The sequence below is a fragment of the Micromys minutus genome (genome assembly GCF_963924665.1).
Source record: "Micromys minutus genome assembly, chromosome: 4".
NCBI lineage: Eukaryota > Metazoa > Chordata > Mammalia > Rodentia > Muridae > Micromys > Micromys minutus.
This window is the reverse complement of record NC_137973.1, coordinates 31,907,474-31,929,024: the sequence shown is the minus strand read 5'-3', so window position 1 is coordinate 31,929,024 and position 21,551 is coordinate 31,907,474. Positions and strand designations below refer to the sequence as shown.

The 21,551-nt window shown below is 46.2% G+C and overlaps 1 protein-coding gene across 1 annotated transcript; it reads right to left on the bottom strand.

Annotated features, from left to right (window-relative positions):
* Nucleotides 1–202: 202 nt before the first annotated feature.
* On the bottom strand, nucleotides 203–20,844 carry GJA5 (gap junction protein alpha 5). Its single transcript, XM_080916331.1, has 2 exons — nucleotides 20,771–20,844; nucleotides 203–3,138 (listed from the first exon to the last, which is right to left on the bottom strand). The coding sequence occupies exon 2, from the start codon at nucleotides 3,103–3,105 to the stop codon at nucleotides 2,029–2,031; it is 1,077 nt and encodes a 358-aa protein (XP_080772457.1). The 5' UTR covers nucleotides 3,106–3,138; nucleotides 20,771–20,844; the 3' UTR covers nucleotides 203–2,028.
* Between the last annotated feature and the right edge of the window lie 707 nt (nucleotides 20,845–21,551).

Here is a 21,551-nt window from a genome sequence, read left to right as displayed (position 1 = left end):
TTCACAGCCTAATGGAGTGGACGTCACTAGATCGATCTGCAGGTGAGCAAGGAAACTTCAGATGGGAAGTAGCTCACTGCTGGCCAGGCAGAGACCAGCAGCTGGGATGTTAACCCTCGTGTGTCTGGCTCCATGCTCTCCTGCTGTCATCCAGTCTGCCACCCTCTTAAAGCCACAGTCTAAAGGAGACACGAACCAGAGGTAACATGTAAAGACAGATTTTATTCAAAACCAGTCACTCATATTACTTCCTCTTTCCATCATTTCTAACTCAAAAACCCCACTTCAGAAAATAAACACACATCCCATAACTAGAAAAACAGCGAAACTTAGTGCATGTGCACAGATAGATGTACAAGAATAGATGAAATGCGTTGGGGCTGGAACAGCCCATCTTCCTTTCCCAAGTATCCCCAGTCATTTCTTTCTTTCTGTCTGCTAGGAGCATCCAAATACCATCAAAGGGACCCAGAGATGGGTCGCTTGGGCAGAGATTGACCTCTGAACCTTCACCCTCCTATACTGACTTCTCATGTCTGACCTTTAGGCTGATTAAGGAGCAAGCTCATCTCTCCTGCTGGACAACTGAGAAAGAGGCAGAAAGACCCAAGTTTCTCTACATGTTTCCTTACCATCCTTGGCTCTTCTTCACCATTCTATCTGCATGCATACATGGGTGGGGGGTGGTTGAGCAAACACACACACAAATGTAGCATTGTGTTTGTAAGTCTCTGTATCTGATACTGAGCCTCTCTCATCTGCATAAAGTGGAAATACCTATTGTGGGTCCACTTGGTAGATACCCCAGGGTAGATCCCAAGGAAGGCAGCAAATTTTTACAGTCCTCCCCAACTGTACCAAGGGTACCAAGGAAACACAGGAATATCTGCACTAAATAAGGGCCTTGCCAAAACCAACTGGAGGTCTCTTTCTGCTTCTATGTCCCTGTAATGCCTCTAAGAGAGAGAACTTGGGCCTCAATTGCTATCACCACACCTCTCAGCATTCAAAGCTGGCAGACACACACAGAAGGAAAAATAGTTTCCCAGTGTCCTCCCTCTCCTTTCTTTTTATCTTCACAACAAGATTGTCACACACACACACACACACACACACACACACACACACACACACACACACGGAACCTGAGAAACACAATGCTCTCTTTGTTTCATTAAATCCTGGGAAAGTTCCACTGGACCTGGTGGTTTGTATTCCAGTCAGGATCCAAGGGAGGATGGTGACTTTGGACACTCCTGTTCACAAAGATTTTAGAGGAACACTGGGTGGGCCAGCAAGGATGGTTTCTGTCATTAGGTTGGATTGTAAATGACTGAAGGATGACAACTGGTGGCAGTTCCAGCAATGCCTATGTGCACTGTGACTTCTAGAGGTCTTGGCACCCTTATGAGCTGGGTGTCTGGCCCGCAGTAAGGCTGCGACATCATTAACATGAAATGTTTGCCAAAGGCACATACCAAGGCACTTGTAAAGCTGAGGTTGGCCAAGGACCAAGGATACCCCTTTAAGAGTGAGGAGGGAGATGTAGCCAAAGGCAGCCCAGTTACCTTGCCAGCGCTCTAAGGTATGGCACATGGAAATAGCAGATTCGAGGGAATGATACAATGCAGGTTATCTGGTGAATACTCTCAACCTTGGGCTCTTATTAAAAAAATGGGTATAGTACCAAAGAAGACAAGTCTTGGGTCGGGGGTCTATCTGATATGTTGCTGGTGTTGAATCTTCATGTCTGCCCTTCCCCAGACCAGATTTTGCATGGTTCCTGCTCCTGCCCCCACCATATTCAATGAATCACTTGAAGGTCTTCATTGTGAATACTGGCAGAGGAGGAGGGGACAAGAACACTCTCAGGGACTGAAATATTGAGCATTAATGAGCAATGTCATCCAGCCCCGGGACAGAAGGGGCAGAATGGCACTGAGGAGGGTGTACAGTCAGAGAGACTGCTTCCTTCCTGCCTCACACTCTTGGAATCCCTCCTGGGACTGGCCCTCCCTAAGAGGAGGGTCACACTGACAGGTCATCTGACCTTGCTTTGCTGCTGGCCTTACTAAGGCGGCGCTTGTCGCTATGGTAGCCCTGAGGAAGGCAGTGGCCCACAGAGGCTCCACTGAGCTGCTCCGGCTTCTGGCCATACTGCATGTGGAGGAGACCTTCCCCAGGAATCTGCTCCTGGTTTGGCACTTCCTCGGTGTCCAGAGCGTCTGGATTCTTCCGGGAGCCCATGTTATTACGGAAGTCGCTGAAAAACTTCCCACCGGGGCTGTTCTTTAGGCACTGATTGAAGTCAGGGGGAGGAGTGAGGCTCTGGACGAGGCCGGTGGAGGGCTCAAGAAGCTGGTGCTTCTCCACACCCTGCTGCGACTTGGCAAAGCGCTGTCGGATCTTCTTCCAGCCCAGGTGGTAGAGTTCGGCCAGGCTGAGGAACAGAGACAGTCCAGACACCGCCATCATAAAGACAATGAAGACGTTCTTCTCTGTGGGCCTCGAGACATAACAGTTGACTGGGTGGGGACAGGGACTCCGGCGGCAGACATGCAGGGTGTCCAGGAAGATCCCATAGAGGAGGTACTGGCCCACCATGAAGGCCACCTCCATAGTGGTGCGGATCAGAATGGTGCAGACATAGGTGTTCAGCAGGGTGCCCTGGAGGACGATCTTCCCGTTCACCTCCTTCCAGCAGGACAGCTCGGCTTTCTCGGCTACCGGGTACTCGTAGGCGCCAGTGCCATGGGCCTCTTTAGCTTTCTCAGCATCCCGCAACTTCTGCTTTTCCTGCATGCGCACAGTGTGCATGGCGTGGCCCATGTACACCAGAGAAGGCGTGGACACAAAGATGATCTGCAGTACCCAGTAACGAATGTGGGAGATGGGGAAGGCTTGGTCGTAGCAGACGTTTTGACAACCAGGCTGAATGGTATCACACCGGAAATCAGCCTGCTCGTCTCCCCAGGAGGACTCAGCAGCGGTGCCCAGGACCAGCATGCGGAAAATGAACAGCACAGTGAGCCAGACCTTGCCGATGACTGTGGAGTGCTTGTGGACCTCCTCCAGGAACTCCCCCAGGAAGCTCCAGTCACCCATCTTCCCGAGCTTAGGAGACTGATGCAGAGCCTTCTGTAAACAGAGCAGAAACAAAAAGATGTCGGCAAAGGATGTTTCAAGAGGTTTAGAAGGTCCCAGAAACAACTCGCAGGCCATTTGAAGCTCAAGAATAACAAAGGACAAATAGTGAAAGCCTCAGTCCTTTTTAGAAAAAAAATAAGTGTATAGCACTCTTTCAGAGTGTGGGACACCTAGACCTTAAATCATTAATAATCCAAGAGCTAGGAATATAGCCTTGTGGCAATTTTTGGTATCCAAAGATCATTATGTTTAATCTATACACACCAAGAAAACTCTGTTTCCACATTACATTCTGTTCTACATGTACTTTATATTTATGGTAACTAGTGGGATTTCAATGCATGCTATCAAACCTCTAAAAGAATTGCCAAAATGCTTTTAAAAATCTGTACATGTATCTCTCTTCTTTAAATAAAGTTGTAAGAAAAAAAAAATAAAAGAAGAAGGTCCCATTGTGCTCTGGGCCACTGATCTACACCAATGTGTTCTTTAAGAAAATGTAACTTTTGCTGGGGATAGAGGTGGACACCTGCAATCCCAGCACTTGGGAAGCAGAGGATCAGGAGCTCAAGTTTCCTGTGGGCTCACCGGGAGTTTGTCGCAGGCTAGCTGGGCTACACATGAGCCCGTCTCAAAAACAGAAGCTGGTTTGTGGATGGTTTAAGGTAAATCTTACACGTCTAAAGCAGACCCTCTCATTTCTAGAGACTGTCTGTATCTTTTGCGATGTGACCTGGGCTTCTGGAGTGAGAATCCATCTGACTCACCCGTGCCCGTGTGCACGCACACACAAAACAATCAAATAACTAAGAATGAAGACAGTGCAATTATCTTGAAGCCAGATATCACGGAAAGTACTCTCCCATTGGAAAGCTAGAGAGGAGGTTCGAGGCCAAGTGAAAGCATGGCCCCCACAGGAAGGACACGGGAATCCCATAAGGTGTGTGTTGCAATGTAGAGCCGATGTCTCATGCCCAGACATTCCGCTTCAGCAGGTGCTCTATCATAGCCTGCCCCTTTAAGACATCAGTCTCTCTGAGAGACCAGATTTTACCCAAACTCCACTCCTGGTCCCCGGGACTGAGCATTAAGAAGACTTTTGATATAACCTAACAGCAGCCCCCTAATTAATGGTCTTAACCACTACCTGGCCCCTCCACACTCTTTGTCATGCGCATTATGCTGAATTAAAGCAAGTAACAGGAAAAGTCCCACCACCCCGGTTAAGGATATAAAAAACCAGTTGCTTCCTTAGTTTAGGGATTTCTCTGAGGACTTTCTCTTCTGGGTCTCTCTTACTCTTATTCTATCATAATGGCTACCTCACACGTTTTTCTTTTGAAAAAAATGACTTATTTTTGATTTACGTTTATGAGTGTTTTGCCCACAGGTATGTCTGTGCACCACATGTGATCTTGATATCCAGGGAGGCAAGAAGAGGGCACCGGATTATCTGGAACTGGAGTTAGGAGCTCTCATGTGCGTGCTGAGAACCGAACCTGAGTTGTCTGTTAGAACAGCAAGTGTTCTTAGCCAATGGGCCATCCCCTCCCTCTCTTCTTTCCTTAAGCTAACCCTCTAAGCGAAGCTCTTAGTTTAATTGTATCCTTTGAGGTCTTGTTATGTTGTTGTCAATATAATTGTCTTGTTCTTTTCCTTCCTTCCTTTTTTCTTTGTGTTTGGGTGCTTTCCCTACATGTCTGTCACCATGTGCATGCAATGCCTACAGAGGCCAGAAGAGGGCTTCATATCCCCGGGACTGGTGCTACAGTTGTAAACCACCCTAGAGGTGCTGGGAATTGGCTCTGGGTCCTCTGGAAGAGCAGCCAGTGCTCTTACCTGCTCAACCATCTCTTCAGCCCTGTATTGTTCCTTTTGAATGCTCTCTTACCTCAAGGCCTAACCACAGTTTCAAGAATCTTTCTCCTAATAAAGTTAATTCCTGAAAAGTAAGTATATGTCAGCCCTTTCCCCGAAGTAACCACTTCTACTCCATTCTCATATCGAATGGGGTGGCCTCTTAGGAACCTGGGTTGGCACCAAGCATTTCAGATGATTCTGGTACCAACAGGCCAGGCACTGTGTCTAGGTTTAGACACCACCTTGAGCCTCTGAGCACTTGATTCACTGACTCTGATTCCTTTTATTCAAGTGGAGCTCAGACCAGAGGATCTAGAGGATTGAGAGAGGCGAAGAGTGTGACGTTCTGAAACTCATGCCATAAATGTTCCATATATTTTAAATGTCAGTTGGACAGAAAACAAGTCCTTCCTCTGACTCCAGAAGGCAAGGTGAGGTGGAGGAGGGTGGAAGGACTGAGGGCCGAGATTGAAAGCTTGGCTTCTCCAGAGGCAGTTCCCACTGATCAGAGCCATCTGGAAAGCACCAGCCATGCAGAAAGACGGCAAACAAAGGCACATCTTGGTCACTCTAAAGGTGCCACAGTTTTTCATTAGTCCCCACCTTCAACTTTCACAAGCGTCAGGCAATATGACAATTCTTTTCTTCATGTTGGTGCCATGGTCCAGCCATTGCAACTGTGGCTCCATTTGCTAAGAGTTCTGCTTATAAAAGATCATTCCTTTGTCTATCCAAACCAAGTCCATCCGGATTCCTAATGGCTCTGTGGTGACTTGAATGAGAATGGCCCCCATGGGCCCCTATGTTTGAATGCTTGGTCTCCAGTTAGTGGAATCATTTGGGAAAGATTAGGAGGTGTGGCTTTTCTGTAGGAGATGTGTCACTGGGAGTAAGTTTTGTGGTTTCAAAAGCCCTCAGCAGGCCTTGGTCCTCTCCCCCACTTCTTCCCCTCTTCCCCCATGGATCAGAATGGAAATTTTTCAGCTAGTATGTAGAATGTAAAGCTCCATGAACTAACCTTCTAAAACAGTAAGCAAGCCTCCAATTCAATGCTTTTGTTTATAAGAGTTGCCGTGGTTATGGTGTCTCTTCACAGTAATGGAACAGTGACTAAGACACTGACTGCCCCTTTCAGCTATGCCTCAAAGACCTCTGCACCAGATCTGGGTCCCATTACGCTTTCTCTTGGTCCCCATGCTCCCTCCTCAGACACCTTGGTGATGCTTATTTCCCACCAGCACTTGTGACCTTCTTCCCAGCAGGGACACTTTGAGAACAGATAACATTTTTCTTCTGTTTTCCAGACGTCAGCCCAAAGTAGGAGCTTAATAGATATTAGCTGAGCAAAAGAGGAATAAGAGGCACTGGAGTTTCCTACCCAAGAGTAAGCCAATTGCTTGTTTCTTGCCTGTCTCCTTTAGCATGCTGAACAATCCAGACAGATGAAGACAGAGAATGAGCTCAGTGGTTAAGATCATTTGTTGTTTCTATAGAGGACCCACGTTCAGTTTCCAGGACTCACATGGTAGTTTACAACCATCTATCAGTCTCAAGGGATCTGAAGTCCTCTCCTAACCCCTGTGAGCACCAGGCAAGTATACAGTGCACATACATACATGCAACTTAAACAGTCACACACAAAATAAAATAAATAATAAATCTAAAATAAGAAGCCAGAGGCATTTTCTCAGTCTCTAACAAAGTTGGTGCAAGTCACTGAGACATGGGACAGCCACATGAGGATGGAGTACTCTGGAAAAGAATTTTTCAGGCCACTCACAGCCTTTTTTGTCCCCTTCACTTCCTGCCTGTGGATCAGGTGATGTGGGCCTGAAACTGTCCAGAGAATCTCAGAAGTACTGCCCAGTGGCCTGAGGCCTCTGAATCAACTCTTAGGATAACAAATACCCTGACAGTAGAAACCCCTAACTATTCCTAAGCCACAAATAAGAGAGAGGCAGAGAGAGATAGAAAGGGGGGAGGAGGCAGGAATTGAGGGAGGGAGGGAGGGAGGGGGAGGGAGGGAGAGAGAGAAGAGGATAATAAAACAATTCAGAATAAGACCATAGCGGTTTCACAATCTCAATCTTCATTTTTGCAACTAACACAGTTCTGGTTCCCATAGAACATTCTTTTTGTTTTATTGTGTGTGTGTGTGTGTGTGTGTGTGTGTGTGTGTGTGTGTGTGATATGTATGTAGGTACCTGTGAAAGCCAAAGGCATCCAGATCCCCTGGGGCTAGGATTACAGGCAGTTCTAAATCACTTAATGTAGGTGCTGCAAATTGAACTCCAGTGTTTATGGAAGAGTAAGGTCTTAACCACAGCATCATCTTTCCAGTCCCTATAGGACATGTTTTGTTCTGTATTCCATGGCCTTGGCTTCACTGACCACAGACACCTTGACAATGACCAGCCATCACTCTGACTTCTCCTCCCACTCATGTTCCCCGACTCTGGGAATGAAATGAAAAGGCACTTATTTCTGCTTTTTTACACATCACACACAGCGTCTTGAGGTTTTCCTTCTGGCTTGTAATTAGACATCTGCCCCTTAGGTGGTGAAGGGCCCACTCCTTCAACCTCCAAGGACAGGAAACTGTAGAGCATTTTTCTCAAAAGAAAAATAGCAGATTAGATAAGGGTTTGAATAATCTGTCATCTCTTCTGGACATAGTGTGTGGTGCTGAGCGTCTTCGGTGGCAGCCATAGTTCTGTACCAATCAGGCACTGAGAGTGGAAGAAAGGGAGAGATGGAAGTGGAGCTGGACAGAAGCTGAGAAGATGCCAGCGAAGGCTGGTGAGATGGTCAGCAGCTAGACTGTGCACAGCTCCTGCAGAGGACTGGAGTTTGGTTCCCAACACTCAAAACTGCCCATAACTCCAGCTTCAGGGGACCCAGTGCTCTCTTGAGGCACTGTGGGTGTTTGCATACAGAATTAAAAATAAAACAATTGTTGTGAAGAGAAGGGCAAGTTGCAAGTTGAGAAGAAGGAACCATATAATAACGAGTTAAGAGAACACAGGTGTAGGAGTTATTCAGCCTCCGAGTTCCTGTGGGTCCGTGCTGAGCTTGAACAAGCGATTCGGGCTGTGTTCTGCTGCCCTAACCTGCAAAGAGGATAGAGAGGAAGGACTCTTCTAAGAAACAAAGCCATGACTAACTAGAGTTTAGTTATGACAAAGAAAAGAGGAATAAGTGTGTTACATCAGAGCAAAGAAAAATGGAAGGGAGGACCAGAAGGGGAGAGGCAGGAGAAGAAGACAGACATTCAAAGAAAATAAGAATAAATGATACATTCTTCCAGGGTTTGGGGAACGTATCTCACACTTAATCCCTGAGAAATTTTCTCTTGATCTTTTCTCTCTGCCACTCATTCGGTGCAAGTCCCCAAGGAAATATAAAATAATTCCAGATAACCACTGTGATGCTTTGGTCTGGCCCATCAGTGGGTTTGACTGCTGGGTCCCTTGCTGGGGTCAAGGGGTGGCACCTGGAAGAAACAATGGCCAGGTTGAAAACTATTTGGAAAACCAGAAACATGGTATTAGGAAGGATGTCTCATTAGGAGAAAATAGTAGATGTTTTCTCGGAAGGTGTAGGGGTGAGGCAGACCCCAGGGCAGAGGAAATAAGATGAAGAACCTTTCACTTAGGACTTCCTCTGTCCTCCAGACTATGTCCGAAACAACTTTAAATTGCTTCCATGTCTGAGCTGCTCAGGTTTTAATGTGAAATGTTTATGGCCAGAGCCAATTTTGTAGCTATAGTGCGTCCCTCAGGGGCCCAGATAACCTCTGACAAAGAAATTTGTAGATTAGCTACAGAGTTGGCTGTGCGTAGAGCACATGAAATGCCTTCTAGATATGATGTTTCTTTACCAGAAGTGTGTTGGGGGAGGAGGGTTGAAGAAAGCTTGCCTGTGCCATGAGTAAATCCAATAGGCACAATGATAACTTCCCTCACTACTTCAGCTGAGGCCCTCACCCACCTCCTTCCACTTTGAAGCTCAAACTCAAACCTACCTCTTCACAGACTGTTGATTCAACCTTTCCCCACTGTTTGTCTCACATGCTCACTATTTTAAGATGCCCAATTCTCCTGGCACACGCACACACACACACACACACACACACACACACATAATACTTCACATCTTTGCCTCAGCACCTCTTGTTTCTGCCATCTAGAATATGCTTTACTTCATCTATTCATGTAATGTTTTTTTTTTTTTTCAATGCCATCTAGGCATTGAGAATTCAACATGAAGGAGAGGCAAGCAAAGATTCTTTGCTTTTGCTTAGTGGAATTGCCTTTATTTCCCTTACGGAGATATGGGAAATATATACTTTGAGCAAAATATGTTGTATGATAGTGTGTTAATGCATCAGTGTCAATGTTAATGCATTAAAGAAGAGCAAGAGACTATTGGGACATTTGTTGAGAGCCTGAATCTGGTTTTACTGGCTCTTCACAGGTTCTTGTTGGACTGGGACCATTCAAAGAACCATGGATAACTAATTGTGCTTCATATCTCTCTACACCAGATAAATCTGTGAAATCTCTAAACTAGAAGAGCTGATCCATAGGACACTGAAGAAAACGTACCTCTCTCAACTGTAAAGTATTTTCAGCCTAAATATCTTCAGCATTCAGTTTCAATGCTTATACATTAGGACGTATACATTTTATATGGGTCAAGAGGTTACTTGTCTGGTAATATTAGTATGTGTTGAGTATGTGTTTGTTGTATGTAATTATTTCCCCTAACATAAAACCTCCCATCTTGTCAAGAGGCCCCTTAAGACACAGGATGTTTTAGAGAGGGGTGAAATATTCCATCCTTCGCAGAAGCTCATTAATAGACAGGAAATAAACAACTCAAAGTCTTCAGGAGGTTCCTGAAACTGACAAGATACACTAGGTCTCTCCCTCCCCAAGTATACATAAGCAGAAAAGATAGCTAAGAAATACTCTCAGACTATCTGAGATGCCAGAAGTCTCTCAGATCATCCCAACTGCCTGGAAAAGGTAGAGACTAGCTGAACTTCAAGGAAGAGGTTCAACTACTTGTTGCTCAAAAGAGACATTTTCTAAACTGTCACGCTGTCTAAAAATTGTGTAGTGACCTCTAGGTTTTCAACTTTATGAGCTGTCATCCATGCTGTCATGAGCTTTTGGCAATGGAACTGTCTTTGAGTCGTTTCTATTCCTGCAAGTAATCCCTCACCATATTTCTATAAGAACTCCAATAAAATTTATCAGTTTGTCAAGCTGGACTCCAGTGTTATCTATCTGTACTTTGGTGTGTCCTTAGTCCCTAGGTTAGGTGAACAGACATCTATTCATGTTCCCCCAGGAACAGTGTCACACAGCAGTGTTAGAATTTGGAAATAAATTGTCTTCCCCCTCAAAACTCATGCTTCACTGAAGGCCTGGTCCCCAACTGGTAGAGTTATTGGGAGGTACTTGGATTATAAGGGTGTTGATATCATCAAAAGATTAGTCCATTTATGAGATCATAGCTGAATGTGCTATTAGGAACTTTATGAGATCATAGCTGAATATGGACTGAGTTGGAGGAAGTAGGTTACTTCAAATGGGACACTAAAGTCACTCTTGTCCCTAGATGCCATCTGAACACTCCCTCACTTCTTATTTCTCTTCCTTTCCTCACTTTCTGGCTGTCACAAGGTGAGCAACTGTCCTCTAACATCTCCTTATAACACGATGTCCCTTTCTTGTCACATATCTAATAACAACAAAGCCAAGCATGGACTGCAATTTCTGAAACTTCGAGCCAAAATAAGTTTTTTTTTTTTAACTTCAGTTGTTTAACTCGGGTATCTTGTCATAGCAACACAAAATTTCTAACACTTGACCAGCAGTGCAAGGGTCAAGGATTTTATAGATAGCTAGAATAGATCACTCTAGGTCTTAGCTTCATGAATTGCATGGCTCAAACTAAAGCTCAGGTATCTGCTCTGGTCCAATCAAGTGTCTGGAGGACCAGACACTACATTATTGTGTCCTATGCAGGTAATAGTTTTATTTAAAAAAAAACTCAAAATGACAACTAAATAAGCCATAAACTCATAATCAGGACCCCTTCCTTTTGTCCCACAGATGAAGAATGAAATGGATTATTCTAAGTTGACCTCATGTCTTTGATGTCTCCTAGTCTCTAAATTACTACTCACTATGTGGGGTACATTCCAATACTTAAATGCTGCCTTAGATTTTTTTTTCTCCAAACTGTTCTTGTCAACCAGCCAAACTATAGCCACTTTCCTGAGCACATACTCTATATCTACCACTGCCCTGAGTATGAGAAACAATATTTGGGTAGGTCCAGGCCCACATGATTTCTTTCTTTGTAGCTTTTCATCCTTGAATTCTCAGTAAATTCCCGAAAAATAAAGGGCTCATCTCCTTATTCATATTGCATTAGATTCTCTAATTAGAAATGCAACTAATGTCTTCTTAGCTTAAGAAACCATCTTATCTAGTAGTGTAATACTTAACCTTTGATGTCAACTTAACTGGATTTAGAATCACCTAGGATATGTGCCAATAGGTATATCTTTGAGGGGTTTCCAATGAAACCAGAAGGCTTTAGCTGAGGAAGGTCTGGAGAGACGGATCAGGTGGGAAGGTGGCGTGCAGGCATGATGCCTTGAGTTTGGACACGCCCCCCAGCACCCACATGAAAGCACAGTGCTGACAAGATGGCCCAGCAGCTAAGAGCATGTACCTGTTAAGAGCAGTAGACCCAAATTCTATTCCCAGAACTCATATGAGGCAGCTCACAACTGCCAGTAACCCCAGATCTAGGGAATCAGGCAGTCGTCTGGATTTTAAGGGAACCTGCACACACACACACACACACACACACACACACACACACTTAAAATAGTAATAAACATAAATCTTTTTAAAATGCAGTGTGTATCTATAATCCCAGCACTAGGTCAGTGGAGACAGAAGCACCTGTGTGGCTTCTTGGAAAGCCAGTCTAGATTGATCCAGGATCGCTACGTTCAGTGAGAAACACCGATTCAAATAATAAAGTAGAAAGAGATTGAGGAAGGTACATAATATTAGCTTCTGATCTACACACACACACACACACACACACACACACACACACACAGAGGGGGTAGAGGGGAGAAGGGGAAGATGGTAGTGTTGATAGATGATAGATAGACAGATAGATAGATAGATAGATAGATAGATAGATAATATAAAATATTTTTTAATCAAGGAAGGAAGATGTCTTCAGTATGCATGGCACTATCCTATGGGCTGAGGTTCTAGAATGAATGCAAAGGGAAGAGGAAGACAGGAGCTGAGCTCCAGCATTCATTTTTCTCTACATTTTCCCCTTTTCCCCTTTCCTTCCCAGGATGCCTTTAGTCAGTGTTTAATCACAGTGACAGAGTAGCTAACTAGAAGGTCTCACTCCTACCACCTCACCCCCCACTCCTTCCAATAACCTCGTCTCTTCCTAAGCCAGGAGCCAAAACAAGCCTTTCGTAAATTACTTTTGTGAGGTATTTTATCACAGCAGAAAATAAAATAACGACAGCACAGACCGGTTCGTTTCAAATGTCCTCTCAGAAACCCAGTCATAACAACTAAAACCTTTCCCCACTCAGCATGGGCCTCTCTGCCGTCTCCTGCCAGTTCAGTGAGCAAGGGCCACGTTTTCTCCACCCCAGACCGAGTGTCCCCTCAGGACTGCAGACACTAGGTTTCCGCTGTAGAGTGGATGAATCCCTGTGACCGGTCTACTCAGGGGTTACTATTGCCTGTTCTGTGGAGGGGAAACCATAGAGCTGAGCTGATCAAAGAAACAAAGACGAACAGCAACAGACCTCGGGCTTCAGTTTCTGATCAGTCTAGAGCAATGGCTCTCCACCCTCCTACCATTGTGACACTTTAATGCAGCTCCTCACGCTGTGGTGTCTCCCAGCCATAAAATTATTCCACGGCTACTTCATAGCTATAATTTTGCCACTGTTATGAGTCATAATGTAAATGCCGGATCTGCGGGATATCTGGTATGTAACCCCAAAGGGGTCTCGACCCACAGGTTGAGAACCACTGGCAGAGCACGCTGCTTGTTAAGTCTCCTTCCAGCTTCTGTCCAAGCATGGAGCCTGTCACCTCTCAGGTCTCTGCACTCAGAGCCAGACAAATCCCCGTGAAGGCTGCTGGGACACTGAGTGATTCCAGACATGGACCTGCTGTTTAGTGATAACGTCTAGGGTCAGCTTTTATGCAATCAAGCAAATATTTATTATGCTCCATTTACATAACCTACGCTATATATAGTGCTGGGGAAAGTATGTAGGAAAAGCATAACTCATTTCATCTTCATAAACATTTGCTGAGTGTCTCATACATTAGCCCAGTGCCGGAACCCAGAGACCCAAGGGTCAATACATCTCTATGTTAATGAGAAACTGTCCTGTGCAGGAATACAAATAGAGCCAGAGACGGACCAGAGACGACGTGTGGTGTGCTATATGAATGCGTCAACTAGCATTGCCTTAACTACAGGGAGAGTAGGAGCGGGCGGGTGGGTAAGAAGGCTTCCTTCCAGGTTGGGGGAAACAACCCGAGTAGCTGTGGTGTTCATCGGGGCCCAGAGTGGGTGAAGGGGATGCAGGAGAGATGAGGGCATTTCAGACAGGAAGGAGCTCGGTGGATGGGAACTGACTCAGCTTTGGGGGAGGGAGAAAACAGAACGAGGGTCTGCCTAGGAGGCCGGGCTTGGATCAAGGCAGACTTTTGAGGCTATGCCTCGGAGTCTGATGGAGGAGGTCTCAGTTCACAGAGTCGACTCTGCCCAGCACATGTCTCGCCTCTGAGGGCAGACCCCGAGAAGGAAGCCCTCCAAGGACTCCTGGTATATTAAGGGCATCACAATTTGTAATCTTCATTACCCCTTTAATAACGGCTACGGCATGAACCATGTAGGAGCAGGTGTCCCCCAACATGCTTCCGAGCACAGCACCCTCATCTGCCTTGTTCAAGAGTTCACATTACGAATGAAAGCAGCTTCCAAAGGAAGAGCTGAAATTGTCTATATTCTTGAGTAACAATTTTATTCTTTGGGGAGGTCACATGTTGCCAACTTTCTAACATAATATCTGACAATAATTTCTGGGTGTTCAAGTCAGCAGCTGAGCCTCGGGGTGTCCTGGAGTTGGGAGTCTCACAAACGTGCTGAGAGATATTTGCACCACCAACCACGTATTATCTCTTCTTGTAGCCTCCTGGATGAATTTCCCTCCTGTGTTGTGCCATGCACCAGGTGGGACACAGGACACACACACACACACACACAGACACACACACACACACACACACACACACACACACACACACACACACTAAAAAACCCTAAAAGAAAAGTCACAGTAGATGGAAGATAGCATTCACATGACTCAAAACACCAAGTAGCAAATGAATTGAGGTTGATCCTTCTCAGCTACTGAAGAATTTAGCTCCACTTAGGAGTCATTGTGCATGCTAGGAAGGCTAACCTCCTGGAAAGCTGGCTTAGAGACTCCTGTTCCACGACAGACACCAAGGACATGGAAGCCACTGAACTTTCTTTCTGCCTATCAGAGAGACCTCTGCTTGGCTAATCAGAACTGAATATGTCACAGTAGACACTGTCAGCATGGACTATTCCTTCCCGCCTCCTCCCATCAGGTCACTGGGAGACTTCAAGTTTGTCAAAATTAGATTTAAAAACCACCCCACAGAGGCTAATTCCGGACAGCGACACATGTCCTGGACAGTATCTTGTAGATCTCTGTTTCTCCATAAAGGCCGTTATTCATAATAATAGTAACAGTCCCCTGGGGCCACTGCAACTCCAGTCGTCATACAGTGGAATGCGGCATGGGAAGGGTTGACTCGCTTCCCAATTAAGAGAATTCTGCTGTAAAGGGGCCCACGGTGCCTCCCCAAAGAATGCCTCAGGCACAGCGTCGCAGCAGTGCGGTTCAGTGTAGAAAGTGTTCTCTGAGCGACTGTGAGGATGCCAGGCAGTAAAGATGGCTGTCAAGTGCCAGGTGGGACATTGTCCCAGGACTCTTGTAGACTTCTTCACCCATGTGCAGTTTCCTGATTTCTCCTTGCCTGGAAGTAGTTCTCCCCTGAAGACACATGGGAAGAATTACGTGCAAAACCAGTCTAAGCACTCAGCTGTCTCAAGCACCTTTACTATGCTTGAGGTTGTTGACTGCATCTTTTAGTTCATCTAGTGTTATGAATTCGAGAACGTGCATGTGCACACACACACACACACACACACACAATATTAATGATGATGATGACCATGATAAAATACATATTGAGAGATATTCCTGCGCACTGAGTAACCCATAAACATACAGACTGTATTCCTTGGAGCCTCGTGACAAATAAGGAAACAGAAGCCACTCTCTCCTGCTTTTAGAGCTCAGAGGTTGGAGTTGAAGTTAAAGGTGATCCTGGACCACCTGAAGCAAAGCCCCGAGTTAACAACTGTGTTCATGTTCACCTAAATTCCACATCGCCCTTCCTTTCTTTAGCAAAACTTCACAGAAGTGGATGCTCATGGGATAATTGTTATTTTGGAGTTGCTTTAAGTAGAGTAATTCTTACATTTCAGATTTAAATTCTCAAGGGCAGGAGCAGGCACCTGACTGTAGCTGCCATTACCGAGCAAGGCTGTGAGCTACTTCCTCAGCTTTACATCAACTGGGTGCAGGCATCCCTGAGCCCTCATCACTATCTAAAGGAGAGGAAGATGGAGGTGAGGGAGGAGGAATGAGACAGGTGGATAACAACACACAGTATGCAAAACAGCTCTCCTCCCACTCAAGCCCGAGGCAGACAATCCACTCCTTTAAAAGTCTGATTACTTTATTCCCGCAAGGGCAGATTGGACGATTCAGAGACACCTGCTGGCACATTGTTGTTTGGAAGCCAAGAGGGTGGAGGGAGCAGACAGAGTGAAGGAAGAATTATGTTAGGAAAAACAATCATTTTCTTCTTGAAATGTTAAAAGAAGAAGTTAGAAGTGGATAGTGGATAGAAATAGTAACTTTCAATAAGACATCGGGAGGTCCTTATTAATTATCCCACAGGAGTTGATTAGTTCCTATGCGATTAGTAATGAATACTGTACTTATGATAATACTCGAATCTCTTTATTGCGCCTATGGTCTTGCAATAGAATCTTACAGCTGAAAGACATGGAGATCGCTCAGATTCAACCTTTATCTTTATGCAACGACTGTAGAACAGGGACCATAAGAACACATAGCACCAGGGACAACACGACATATTTCCCTGTGCACAGCTCTTTACAAAACAGCACTTAAAACCCATCCATTAACTCTCTTAGGGAAGCCATATTGTTCTATTCCATAGAAAAGAAAAATGGAGGTCCAAGGGTTTAGTAACCGGTCCAAAGTCCCATGCCTAGAAAATGCTGCAAACAGACCTGAATCTTATCAATCTGATTCCAAAGCCCACACTCCCCTTATGTCTCTATACAAGGGAATCAGAAAAGCTCCTGTAACCAACAAAGTATGATGCACCTGTGTCCAGAACGCCAATCTCAATTTGTGAATGGGGCTTTGCTCACTTTACCCAATCCCACAAGAAGCTGGGGGGTTCTTATGTTACCTTGTGTGTTATTGGCAGACCAGCTCTTTCTTATGCTGCTCCTGGCATTAGTCACTGCCTCAGGGGCCTCAGCATACAGCATTCAGGACCCCCAGACTCTTCAGCCATCATTTGGCTGGGATTCACATATAGAAAGTTATTTCCTTTTTTAGCTAGTAAGTGCTCTTGGCTGTGGCAGTATTTACTGGTGACCTAACTAGCCAAACAGCAGGTTCCAATGTCTTGTGGCTGTCATATCAAAACAAGAACAACAGGAACAGTCATAGCTAGATGATGGACCCGTGGTTTCTGAGAATTAGTAGGGCCAGGACTCTGATCTCATTAGTCTCGAGTCAAGTGATCTCAGTTTCCAGCTCAAAAACAAGTGGGACTGTTTAATCACAGCACTAATGGATTTAGGAATATGTGGAAGCATCTAGAACACTACTTGGCACATCAGAGGCACCAGTAAAACCCCTTAACTATGACCCAATTACCCAATCACAACAAACTTGGAGATACAAGAAACAGGCCAGTGACGTTGCAGGTTCCTCCTGGTACTAGGTACCAGGAGTCAACTGTTAGGGGTGAGGAAAGCATGGGAGGTTGGAAAGACACTCATGTATTCGGAAGATAGATGGATGCTTCACTAGGCATCAAGACCCTCTGAGAAAGATTGAGGAAAAGAGGGAGAGGTGAAGCCTGCTCAGATCAGGTTCCTCTTGTTCCTAAGGCAGGCCAACCCTGCAACATATATACTTTAGCATTAGAGTGTGACCCGTGGGATTGAGAAACTAAAGCCCTCTGAATGTATTTATAGCTAAAGGTTTTGAATCCAAGCAGACTATGTCTATTGGAGAGGGACAGAAGAACTTATCCTGTAAGCTGGGGACCAGAGACATCTTGGCTGGCCACTTCTGTCTTCTCCTGATGTTCTGAAACAAGAGCTTTTAGGGTTGTCACAGGATTCCGGAAGTCTTTTATGGGCACCCAGTGTTACCATCTCCTGAAGGAGGATTTTTCCAGCTCTGGCTATGTTTTTTTCCCCCCTTCGGCTTTAGACAGATGCATTTCTTTCCTCAAACCACAGTGTATTGGTATAGACAAAAGCAGTTGGGTGGAATGGTTACCAAGGTCTGGCAGCTCCAAGTTGGTGCCTCTGGAGAGCCTGGAACTTGCCCAGTTATGAGAGGTTGGTAGCTGAGTGGCAAAGTCAAGAGACAAATCAGACTTTCTAACCCTTAGCTTAGGAGTTAGCAAGAATAGTTGTAGAGTGGGGAGAATCTATCTGTAAATCCTGAAAGCAAGCAGTCCCTTCTCAGAATGGGATGCCATGGCTGGCCTTCATTGAGAAAGGGCTTTTGTATCAAGTGAGGTATAAATCAAGGAGCCCAGGACTAAGGACTAGGTGTGCTGGATTTGGCCTTACTGCTTTGTCATTGGCTGAACAACTGTTGTGATGGCCATTTAAGACACAGGCTGGGGCTGTAGCTCAACAGTTGGGGGGCCTGTACTCGTGTATCTGGACCCCAGTGTTCAATGTGCAACAGGAAACAGTCTTTACGTGATGCTGACTAAGCCTTACAGAAGACTTTCTCTTCCTGTAGCTGTGGATCAGAGACATTAAGTAATTTGCCTCACGTCACATAGTTAATTTCCAAACCCACACCCAGCTTCTTCCTTGTGCCCTGTGTATGAGATACTGGCATGTCCCTCTGTGTGATTTCAATACCTCCGATTCTGAATCCTCAAAACTCCATTTATTTATCAAACTGAATGGGTTGCTGGATCTTTCTTGCTAGTTACTTGCTAATATGTCAGGAACAACTGATTCAGAAAGCGGTATTAAGCTGCCATTCAAAAAATCAACCTCTTCCCACAACAGGAAGGAAGTCTGCTTTTCGTAGAGAAGCCTCCAGGCCTTCCAGGAAAATGAGCATCTCCCCTCTCTGACTAGCTCAATCAACGCTTGAGCCCAGAGCCAGGCCTATAGACAGTCATTCACACAGAAAGCTGCTGAAATCCCCGTGGAACAGTCCTTCCCTGGGAGGCTGAGAGCTTGACCTCAGGCACATCAGATCCCCTGGCTGGGGGGGGGGGGCTGCAGGTCTCCCACTTCAGTCTCGAGTGATAGACAGGCAGCTCACCTGTCCCACTTTAACTGGTAATCCTCAGAGATGTATCCAGCCAGGACCTGAGAGGCCAGGTGACACAGTGACAACTTCAGTGACTGCTGGAGTCTGTGACTGTCTACTGTCCGTAACCTCTACCAGCCAGTGGGGGTGGGGAGGGGCAGGCAGACAGAGTCTGTCAAAGCTCAGGATTGCAGAAATGCTTAAATGAAAGCACCAGGAAAATATGGAAAAGAAGAGAAACATAGCAAAGACTAAGGGCAGAGCAGGGCGCTATCCCCAGCGGGTCATGTTTCTATTCTAGGTCTCGATCTCTTTGTCAAGAGAGGAGTTTGAATGGCCACTCTGAGAGTTCCAGTTTTAATGACCTAAGACTTTAGGCCAGGACTAGGAGGGGGCATAGGAGTGAGGCAGCTAAGGGATGAGAAGTAGCAGGAGCCCCACCAGACACTATCGGAGTTCCGAGACGGAGGCAAGCCAAGAACTCGGTAAGTACCAGGGAACCGTGAACATCACAGGTGTAGAAAAGACAGGGCCCAGAAAAAAATTTCTCTTGGGGTTTTCCACTCTGCACTGTGGATTCCTTGCTGGCAGCTGCTGAATGAGGAAAGGGCCTGGAGGGGCAGCCAGGGCTTGCAAGCTCCAAACAGCTCTGCTGCCCCAGGGTTGGGGGTGGAGACCTGACAGGAAGGTAGAAAGTCCAGCACTGTCCCTAGAGAGCAGTGAATCAGGCTCTGGGCTGGGTTGTGCCTCTGGGGGCAAAGGGTAGAGCAAAAGTTGGAGCCCGATTAACCTGCTACTATGAAAGTTAGGCTGGTATGCCTGCTAGCTTCAGGATGAGGCCAGTTAAGAAGTTCCCTTTCCACCAGGGGCTAGTCTCCACTCTGGTGCACATCTCTTGGTTTCAAGTCTCTCTCTGTCCACTGCCCTTTCTTCTCTAAGGCCAGCCTGGCCATGCCATCTGTAACCCTTGGCCAGGAATCACCCACCATAGTGATGAGCTGAGAAGCGACCAGAGGTCCTTACAATGGTGACATCATGACGGGCACTGGGAAGGGGGTACAAAAATCAGGGGGACCATCGTGTCAAGTGTTGCTTTGTAAGTGGTTCTGAGTTGCTTTGGAGCCTACGGAATGGCACTTTTGCATGGTGTCCTGGCATGGTGAAGGTCCTTCCACTTCCAACGTTTTGTGGGAGAACAATGAGAGGCAGAGGAGGAAGTGTCACACCCAAGGTCACATAGCTACTCAAGGGACCAGCCCCAGGTTTCTCACCCCCTAGTCTGGGTTATATTGCCACATGATCAGAAGAGAGGGGAGGCGCTCACAGCAGCCTCTGCCTCACAGGGAGGCAGGTGGGATGGAACCCTTCAGGCCTCCTCTCTCTGGTCATCTCTCTGGCTCTCAGTCTCTTTACCTGGACTCAGGTAGCTGGGATTCTTGTGTATGGTCACTGCACAGTGGGGACATGAGACGCAGCAGGAAGCTAAAGAGAGAATGTTTTTAAACCTTCCAACATGCCTTATGAAGAGAGAGAGAGAAAAAAGGTGCTCTCCTAGATGCTGTGGAAAGCATTTCAAAAAGATTTCATGCCTAGAGAAAACATCATAAAACACTGTTGGATTGTTTTTAAAGGGCCAATTTCCACTTAACAAAAGTTCCTGGAAATGGACCAGTGACCCACTTCTTAAGATGCCCCCAGAGCACTGCGTTTTGTACAGAGGCAGACTGTCACCCGACCCCACTCACATTTCTATGGCTCCTATAGATCGTGACTAAAGCTTCCTACTTAATTCAGCCAAGTTTCACTGTGGCAGGACTAGAGACGGGAAGGGAGTGCACTCACAGGTACAGAGGAGGTTTGCTTCTCATTCAGCCTCTGGAGAGGCAAGCCTCTGTCTCTGAGCTACTTCCCACTGATAATGTAGTTGTAGCTTTTAAAGTTCAAGTCCACCCTTACCTGCTTCCTTTCCTCCTCCCTGGATTTGGCTTCTTCGGGCTCTGACTGCTGTTCAACTGCCCACTGTCATTTGCTCTTGAGCCTGTCGGCTGCTCCCGCCCACCCTCTTTTTAACTGGTATCCCATCGCCCTCCCTCCTCCCACTTCTTCCTCCTCTTTCTCTCTCCACCCCTTTCCCCCACTGGGTCCCTCCCTCCCCTCTCTTTTGTGCTTAGAAATTTGTACTCATTTTAAAAGTCCTCTCCCCTCCCTTCTCACCAGTGGAGAAACACACCCCACCCCCCACCCGGCTGCCCTCCACAGTCCCTGTCCTGATGGCTGTCCTTGTCTGACAACCCACAGTTGGCAATCCGGCAGTTTGTGCCCTGGCTAGCTGACTCAGGCACAGCCTTCCTGGGTGTTTTTCTGCCCATCTCTCTGTCTCTGAGGCTACAGAATTCTGCTTTCCTGAAGCACCCTGAGGAAAATCTGTCTTCCCAGTTCTTGTTCTGTCACCAGAAAAGAAGGTGTTTTTCTGCATTAAACCCTCCAGGGAGCCCAGGAAAAGGTAATTCTCCTTAGCCACAGCCATCTGGCACCCAGAATGGGCACAAGGCTTAACCTGAATGATCGAACCCTCTTAACCTGGCATTCCAAATGGTGGAGCCGTGTTCCCCACCAACCAGTGTTCTCGCTCCTTCTCCTCTCCCTCTTCTCCTCTAATCAGAAGACCACATCTTATGTGTGCCTGGGCACTGAGCTAGGGGCTTCACACATGTGGCCCGTGTAATTTCCACTTCAT

What these genes read in the sequence shown, in the direction of transcription:
- GJA5 (XM_080916331.1), bottom strand. Translation starts at nt 3,105, where the DNA reads ATGGGTGACTGGAGCTTCCTGGGGGAGTTCCTGGAGGAGGTCCACAAG.